General features: G+C 39.2%; 1 protein-coding gene across 1 annotated transcript; it reads left to right on the top strand.

Moving 5' to 3' along the window:
- Window positions 1-1,957: 1,957 nt before the first annotated feature.
- Window positions 1,958-8,961, top strand: LOC141436598 (uncharacterized). Its single transcript, XM_074099595.1, has 4 exons — window positions 1,958-2,056; window positions 2,477-2,641; window positions 3,867-4,013; window positions 8,806-8,961. The coding sequence occupies exons 1-4, from the start codon at window positions 1,958-1,960 to the stop codon at window positions 8,959-8,961; spliced, it is 567 nt and encodes a 188-aa protein (XP_073955696.1).
- The last annotated feature ends 526 nt before the right edge of the window (window positions 8,962-9,487 follow it).

The raw sequence follows: 9,487 nt of genomic DNA, 5'->3' as shown, positions 1-9,487 counted from the left end.
AAGCGTAGGTACTTTGCGGTGAAGAAAAATATCTGAATGCTGTACACACCTAAAAGGACAGGGAAGAAAGGAAAAGAAAGAAAAAAAGCAATAAAAAATCCCTTTCTTCCACTTAACACTGCCTTTCCTGCTGGCATTGCCATGCCATACAATCTACATAATCCATAAAAAAACTTCAACTTCTTTCATAATGCGAACTGCTAAGGAATGCAATTCGCTCCCGTCTTCTGTATTTCCGGATAAATACAATCTAGGGCTCTTCAAGGTTAGAGTGAATAGAATTTACTGAACCGGTGAGATTCACCTTTGGCCTCATCTTCATTAACATCAGGAGAGACAGGGTCGATCACGGTCTTTAGGTATGTAAAAAAACCTCTTGATCTGATCACTGAAAGTGGATAGGTTATAGGAGTATTTGCAAGTAGGTATTGACAAAACGACTAAATAAAAAAGACAAACAAAATCTACCTATCAAGACATTTAATGGCATGTGTGAAGTTCCCAATTCAACTGGGTCCGGATGGGACGTATATAGACCAAGGTGGTGAGATTATGATGATGTGATTATAAACACATTAGTGATCAGTACTAATTAGTAGATTTTATCATAATGTTTTGCATAAATTACACAAAATGTACCAAAACGATTACCAATAATAATGGTAATTACTTACAATATAGTTAACATTGTTAGTAATGTTGTCATTAGTCCTAGTCATGATACCTACTTTGAAGTATATGATTAAACCATTCATGTCAAGCGCGAATCGAAGCATGTGGAGATTCTATCATACCGGGTGTGGCCTGTAATATGAGCAAACAATTAAAACATAGATCATACTCCTCAAACTGAACCACATTAGTTCAGCGACTTTTAAAAATAATTGGTTTTTTAATTTTTATTACACTTTTAAGTTAATTCGTAGAGGCAATGTAAAGCAAAATGTTTGTAGCGTGACAGGCGACGTCAGATGATAAAAAGGAATATTCAAAGACTCCATTATTTTTAAAAGTCGTTGAACTAATGTTGTTCAGTTTGACGAGGACGATCTACGTTTTAATTTTTTGCTCGTATTACAGGCCACACCCGGTATAATTATTTACAATTTATCGTTTTGTTTGCTTATTTATTGCAATGAGACATAGACTCCAAGTAAATCAGTAGGTAAGTATCATTTTCGGTTTGTAACAGTCTTTAGGGCAATCCAGAGGGGGAACACAGTTAAGAGATCACCTGTGTTCATAGATGACAACGCCTCTGTTGTCTGGATGATGTAACACAACCTTCAATAATCTGTCAAACTATACTCAACGCCGTATATAGATTCCCAACAAAAGTTGTTGCGCAAACTTTCCGCTAGAGGCGCTGTCCGCGTTTCCATACAAATTGAGATATAACGCGAACGCGATCGAGACGTATTCTGTGAACGGGAAAATACACTAAGCATACTGTGCCCTTAGTGTAAGATTACGGTTACAAAATACGTCTCGATCGCGTTCGCGTTAAATCTAGCGCCTCTTAGGCATCTAGGCGCCTTTAGGGATGAAAAATCGATTTAGCGTAGGCTTATCTCTGAGAAAAGGCTTGTTATCGAGTTTAGCCCGAGCAAAACTTGGTCGCCCAGGTATATAAGAGTATTGTTATCTAAAAATAATGTTACAAGATGAATGACTAAATTAGTCATTCGTATTGTCATTTATGATACAATACAATGCCCTTAATGACTCTTCATTTAACACAACAAACAATAAAGGAATGGTTAGTACCATGAGACAAGGTAGGCGAAAATCTACTTTATCTCTTAACGTTAAGGCGTTTTGAGTTTAATAAAATAATTATGATTATTATGTGATTTTGTTATAACCTTGCAGTCCATGGAAATAAATAGTTCAATTATTATATCATCAAAAAACGATAGCGTTGGATGTTGTTCTTTTGGTATGGTATCAGTTAATCATGATTCTAATACGTATTAACACTCGAGCTCCTGTACTACCAATATTCTTTTATTTCTTTATCTTTGCCGGCAATGCCTACAAATCCAATAGCAAACCGGTAAGTGTTCTGCCTTACTTACATTGCTTTTATCGCTTAATAAGTCGATATTTTTTATGTCAGTATTTTTGTCAGTTACCAACTGCTTCAATTTGCCACTCTGCGTAATTTTGCCTGCACTGTTTAGAGCGATAACTTTGCACTCTTATATTTTAAACTTTTATCTAACGGGAATTATTATTACTAGTGTAAGTTTTAAAAACCTAGAAGGTGCTAGTTATCGCTCTAAAAGAATCAGGCAATGTTGGGGCCCAGGGCAAAGTTGAAGCGTTCACGGTACCATCGATCTAAAATGACCACATGCGAATTGCTGCACTGTTTAGGAGCAGGGCTTTGCTAACATAATTCATAGATACTTACAAATGAGTACGGAACTCGCGGTGCGCCTGGCTGTTTTTTTAATTGTTAGTTCTTTACCAGAAAAAATTTGAAGCAACACTTGAAGATGTGTACAACTGTGAAGAACCAAACCCAGCTTACGCAAAAGTATATAATATCATACCAACGTATTCAATAGATGTTATCAATGGAACAAAATACTTGAATGGGGACACAACTATTGTTAAGCCTACTGCTTTTAGAAATGTAAGTACTTAACTGAAGATATTGTTATTTATTTTTCGCGAGTTTAGAGTTTGAACAACCTAGCTTTTGCCCGCGGCTTCGCCCGCGTGGATTTCGGTTATCGTGCGCTGTTCCCTCGGTATAAAAAGTAGCCTATGTTACTCTCTGGCCCATAAACAATCTCCATGCCAAAAATCACGGCGATCCGTCGCTTCGTTTCGACGTGAAAGACGGACAAATATACAAACACAAACACTTGCATTTTATAACATCACTAGCTTTAGCCCGCGGCTCCGCCCGCGTGGTATTCGGTTATCGCGCGCTGTTCCCTCGGGAACTGTGCATTTTTCCGGGATAAAAAGTAGCCTATGTCACTCTCGGGCCCTTAAACTATCTCTATGCAAAAAAACACGTCGATCCGTCGCTCCGTTACGGCGTGAAAGACGGACAAACACACAAACATACAAACACACTTTCGCATTTATAATATTAGTAAGTATGGATACCTAGTGCCATCCACGAAGACGTTGTAATAAGAACCACGGCACGCGTCATCGTGAATGACTCTACCTATAGTATCTCACTCCCGATGCTACTTTACGATAGCTACATCTATGCAAGGTATGTGTGTACATGCAGCTTCTCCACCTCCCAACACTGTAAGAACATACACATCACACAAATCCAACTATCGCCACCACCAAAACACGCTGACGCGTTTCAAACTCAACCAGCGTTCATCATCAAAGCAACGCAACCGTTCACCATGCTATCAGATGTTTTTTAGGGTCCTGTACCCAAACCGTGCAAATGGAACCCTATTACTGAGACTCCGCTGTCTGTCTGTCTGTCCGTCTGTCCGTCCGTCTGTCACAGGGCTCCATGTCTTAAGCCGTAGCGTAATACTTGATGACACTTAAAATTTTTTGCCGTATTTTGCTAATGTCTAATGTTGTATAGATAACTAGCTATTGCTAGCAAAAATTATTCGGTTATCGCGCGCTGTTCCCTCGGGAACTGTGCATTTTTTCCGGGATAAAAAGTAGCCTATGTCACTCTCTGGCCCATAAACTACGACTACCTCCATGCCAAAAGACGTGAAAAACGGACAAACAAACACACACTTTTGCATTTATAATAATAATATTAAGTATGGTTGGTATGTTAGACTAGGTACATGGATATATCTTTCTCTTTGCTATGACTATAGATAATATCCATGTGTTAAACAACTTGTTCTCTCCAGTTCAGTGCTCGTACATTCTTTATCAACAACGGTAAACGGGAGATCAAGATGCAACTGGTCGGCGTCACTTGCAGAAACCTGTTCGCCAGAGCAATCATCGTTGCCACGCAAATCCCTTTCTCATTGAAAAATTGTATGCTGAAACAAGTACGTATAATTAGGCAGTTGTCTCACCGCCAGCGAGGAAACGAATGGCTATCGACTATTTTCTCGCTTAAGAAACGAACAAAAGATATACTTATTGCATTGTATTGTATTCTATTGTATTGTAACTCTTTATTGTACATAAAACATATGAAAATTACAATTAACAAGAGAAAGAGATTTACAAAGGCGAACTTATCCCTTAAAGGGATCTCTTCCAGTTAACCTTTGAACGGTTGAAAGGACAAGGACCGAAAAATTAAGATCCTGTGTGAGTAAAAATGACACATATCGTCACTACTTTTAAAAAACTTGTAGCTCAAAATAGATAATTTTTCTGAGTGAACTTTATAGACATTACATCAAGGTTCAATTTTGTTGACATATTGATTTTAGATACGAGATTTTTTCAAAGTAGTGACGATATATTATCTAATAGGTGATCGCTGGCTGTTCATACTGCCGGCGAGAACTCGCTCTTACTTCTTTTGTCGCAGCGACAAGAGCTATAAAACTCGCCGAGCTATAAAACTAGCTCAGCGATACTCGCTCAGTGATGAGCTTGGAGGCCGCCCCGCTCTAGCGAGTGGTGCAAGTAATCGTCGCACTTGAACACTCGCTTACAGCCGAGCGACAAAACTACACTCGCTTCTCACTGCTCGCCCAATCATTTCTAGTAGTCGTTTTACTCGCTTCTCGCTCATCATCGGTGGTGGGACAAGTGCCTTATAGACCTACTAGCTTTTAAAAGTGACTTCGCATGCGTAAACTAGTTGAATTTAAATTCTATCTACTACATTCCTATGGGGATTCCCAAATGTACTATACTATACTGTTTTTGACTTATTTAAACTCACTCTTTGTCGGTCCCTAACTGATTTCTCATCAACTCAAAGGTTGATTGGTAGCCCATCCCTTAAACTTAAAGGAATAAGTCCGCATTTGTACAAGTAGGTAAGGCTCAAAGTTTATCAGTTATATTTTGTCATGATTGTTTTTTTAGTCTTTTTGATTTTTTTATTTCAACAACATTTTTTTTACTTTTACGGACATCCCGTGAAAACCATATCGAAAATACAAACTGAGACATGGATGCACAGAAAAATCAGAAAAAGAGACCAGCGCTGGGAATCGAACCCTGCTGCTGCTTAAGTACTTAACCTGAGATATGTGTGCATAGGAGAAATTTGTGTCTAGACTCCTGTCCAGCGGTGGTGTAGGGGTTAGAGCGCGCAGCACGGAATGCTGAGGACCTGGGTTCGATTCCCGCGCTGGTCTTTTTTCCTGGTTTTCTGTGCATCCGTGTCTCAGTTGGTATTTTCGAATTGTATTTTGTTTGTTTTCTTCTGTACAATAAGGAGTTTACATACCCCTTTCAGCACAGATGAGAACGATCGTGCGTTCAACTTAAAAAATATATTTTTATAACATAAATTCCCTTTTCCCGGCTCAAACCGGCACCGATCGATCGTGCGTTTAATTATTATTTAAAAAAAATAGTGACAGCGAGGTTCGGGGCTCAGTTACAGTGCAGGTCGCGACAAGTATGGACGTGTTCGTGATGGACGGCGAAGTACTAAGTAGGTATTTTTTTTACTTTACGTGTTAATCATTAATGCATGTTTTAATGTGATTTTATGTTAAAGTACTCGTTGTACTTTTTATTCATATTTGTAATTAGAGTGAAACATTTACGTTTTTAGTTTTTAGGTTGCAGTGAAGTTATAAAGCACGATCGTGGTGGTTAGGATGAACGGCGATAAATAAGAATTAAAAAAAAATACTTTTTATTGGTTTTAGGGCCTTTAACGTCTGATTTAGTAGTACAAATAATTGGTGATGGCAACCTATCTGATTTTGACGAATCAGACCTGAAAGATCAGTTCCTCCAGTATAATAAAGAAGGCGGGGGATCTACCTCTTCAGACGAAGATGTTCAAAATCAGTTACTATTTAGGCCCGAATCTAGTCCACACAATTTAACATCTACCTCAAGCCACGACCGATCTTCTCGTGGTCGTCTATGCAGCCGTGGTCAGAATCAATCGCCATTTATCATTGAAGCACAATCTCGTCAACGTCAGTCTAGATCAACAAGCCTTATTCTGTGAGAAAAAATAATGTTACGTGATTTTTGTAATACTCGCATTCATACATTGATCAGTATTATTGTACCAAAAAGTGAATTAAACTTCTTTTTATTTGATTCGCCCATATTTTCATTTATAATTATCGTACAACTACGACCAATTAGAACACGTACTTCAGTTGGATCAAAACGCTATGACACGATCGTGCGGGGGGGGTTTTAAAGGGGGTAAATAAAGTGAGATTTATTTTTGTATTTTTGCCTCATTAAATATAACCCAAAGGCTAAGGAAACAGTATAAATAATTGCTATTTTATAAAAAAAAAAATTCGTGCTGAAAGGATACGTACATTTCATCGTAGATTCACTAACGTTGCACTATTTTTAAATTTCAAAGCTAGCGGTAGAGATTTCGAGATTTTATAAATATGAATTCCATGGTTAGGTACTCTAGATCTCTAACACTTCCACCCTCACCATTTAGATGGTTGGCGGTCCTCTACTGTGCGTTTTACCAGAAATTTCCTGCCTCGGACAGCAAAACTCTGGAATGAACTATCGCCTGCGGTATTCCCGGACCGATATCCTTACACCTTAAAGGCCGGCAACGCACTTGTGACTCTTCTGGTGTTGCAGGTGTCCATGGGCGACGGTAATCGCTTACCATCAGGCGATCCGCCTGCTCGTTTTCCCCCTATACCATAAAAAAAAACGGAGATCAAGATACCAAATTTCCTCCTAATGCGTTCAGCTGTTTTATCGTGAAAGAGTAACCAACATGCAGTACACACATACTCACAAACTTTCGCATTTATAATATTAGTAGTGTTTATTAATTGATTCAGAATATTTAATCATCATCATGAGGACCAGATGGCCTAGTGGTTAGAGAACCTGACTACGAAGCTTGAGGTCCCGGGTTCGATTCCCGGCCGGGGCAGATATTTGTATGAATAATACGAATGTTTGTTCTCGGGTCTTGGGTGTATACTATGTATTTAAGAATGTATCTATATCTATATAATTATATTTATCCGTTGCTTAGTACCCATAACACAAGCTTTGCTAAGCTTACTTTGGGACTAGGTCAATTGGTGTGAATTGTACCGTTATATTTATTTATTTATTTATCATCATGATTGGTTTACTTTAACTTGGTTGCCCTGTAACGGTTTTTTATCGGCCCCTTGACTATGACGCCGTTATAATTTAGGTATTTATGGGAATATTTGTCAACTTACATGTGAAAAATCCTGAAAAAACTTTGTGTTGAGAATGTCTCACTATATGAATGAAAATTAATGATTTGACATTCTTTTACAGAGTTTTTTTTTTCACATAGCCCTTTAAAACGGTACACGGTTTACACTGTAGTGTGAGTTGCATCTCACACACACACACTCTCCCAACATATACAACTTAGACTATAAGTTAGACCTAAGGCTTTAGAATATAGACAGTATTTACACAGCACCCGTGAGTTTCACTCTTACTTTCCCTCGATCGCCTCCTTACAACACAGTTTATAAGTGGCTTCAAATGGTTCGGGTAAAATTACGCACGGTGCTGCTCGCCAGCTCTGTTAGCTTGAACTTGGCTTGACACGCTGCCGCGTGTCTAGATCGGTTCACGTTAACAAACCTTACTGAAATAGCTGTCTATGAAATGTAATGTAGACATATACATAACTTTATTTCGACACCAAACTTAAAATAATACACAATTTACAGAAAACATTTGATGATGAAATAAGTACTAACAATTTGATCCAATTGAAAATTTATTGAATAATTTGTAGTACAAAATAACAATAGAAACAATAACTAAAACTTAATAAAAAAAGAGAGGAGAAAGCTGCCGGCGCAAGGGTTGCCTGTTGCCTCCCTAAACCTATTACTGAGCTCCCTGTATAGCTCCAGCGTACCCTTACCCTAAGGACCTAGTGTCAACGAAAGCAAAGAAATGATATTGGGCGCCGTGACAGCTATATTTTGTGACTTTGAGGCGTTCCCGGGCGTCTGCCGCCGCTCCCGCACGTTTGGTACTTGCTGGTAGGTAGGACGCCGCCAGGGTGTCTGCACAGGTAGCGTCCCACACCAGCACACGGCCAGTCTTCCAGGGTATCAACGACATTCCGTCAGGGCACTTGCCATCGCTCCGCACAATCTGGGGCTCCAGAGCAGCGGGAACGTTGGCACTAACGAGCGCCCTTCTGAGAATGTCGTTGAGAGCGGCGTGGCTGGACAGGCGGCCGGCGCCCGAGGAGCGGGAGAGGCCATGGTGGCCGAGACGGTCCACTGGAGCCCCACAAGAAACACAGATGTGACTTCCGCAGATCCCAACTCCCAGCCGGAGTTATTACTATTGAGCCCACAAGCCACAACCCACATGGAAACTAAAGTACAATTCAATAGAATCTGACAATTTTCTACATATTTAAGACACCCTATCGTGGGCACACTTGATTATATATGTCCCTGTTGTTGCAATTATGATCTAAAAGGAGTCAAAAAAGAATAATAGTCACATCACAAAGCCTTAGGCAGCCCGGTGTTTATATTAGTAGGCTGGAAGTGTCTACAGGATTGTCAGATTCTATTGAATTGGAGTTTACAGCCAAAGCCCTCTGAGCCCGTGTAGCGTATTCCGGAAATATCTTTGATTGGCCTTTTTCTCGAAGTCAAACTTTATTTCTAATGCTTCCAGGGCAAATACCAATACAGCAATATGGATATGAACAAAATTATGCACGCTCTGCCTTGCTGGCACGCCCCGGGTACCATTGTACACCAGTTGCAACTCGTCTCCAACGGTGCCACTGAATTCTGCGAAGAGGTTGTAATAGAAATCAAAACCATTTGATGTTACCAAAAATGTTGTATATGTAGACATTTTTTTTTCGCTTACTGATTATTTTTATTTTTGATGCATTGCTATATAATATATATAAGTGTAATACCTATTATTTTATTATTTAATTACTGTACACATAACCTAACCAACAAAAAGGTGGAAAACTCCCGACTTTGTCACTTCAAAGTTCAATCAAAAGAACGATCACTAGAAACCCTGCTTTCAAATATAAAAAAAACGTATTCAAATCGGTCTTCCCGTTTAAGAGCTACGGTGCCACAGACAGACACACAGACAGTCACATACATATTGGTCAAACTTATAAAACCCCTCTTTTTGTGTCGGGGTTTAAAAACAATCTGTACAAGCTATACAGACAGATAAGACTGTCGTAGTAGTTAAGTTGTGTAATAGCTGTAAAAGTAGCCGTGACAGCAGCTGTTTTAGCAGTATTATACTAACATGGATAAGTTTTTACACGTACTTCTAAATTGGCAACCCCGGGTACCGTCGTATAGTTAAAACTTATCTTTAA

Source organism: Choristoneura fumiferana, chromosome 16 (assembly GCF_025370935.1).
Source record: "Choristoneura fumiferana chromosome 16, NRCan_CFum_1, whole genome shotgun sequence".
NCBI classification, from domain to species: domain Eukaryota; kingdom Metazoa; phylum Arthropoda; class Insecta; order Lepidoptera; family Tortricidae; genus Choristoneura; species Choristoneura fumiferana.
The sequence above is the reverse complement of the archived record's forward strand: the minus strand, read 5'-3'. Positions and strand labels throughout refer to the sequence as shown.

Bases quoted from the DNA above. Each gene is read 5' to 3' on its own strand.
- LOC141436598 (XM_074099595.1), top strand. From the start codon at position 1,958: ATGATTCTAATACGTATTAACACTCGAGCTCCTGTACTACCAATATTC. The intron at 2,642-3,866 runs GTAAGTACTTAA...TGTTCTCTCCAG, and splicing joins AGCCTACTGCTTTTAGAAAT to TTCAGTGCTCGTACATTCTT. The intron at 4,014-8,805 runs GTACGTATAATT...TAATGCTTCCAG, and splicing joins AAAATTGTATGCTGAAACAA to GGCAAATACCAATACAGCAA.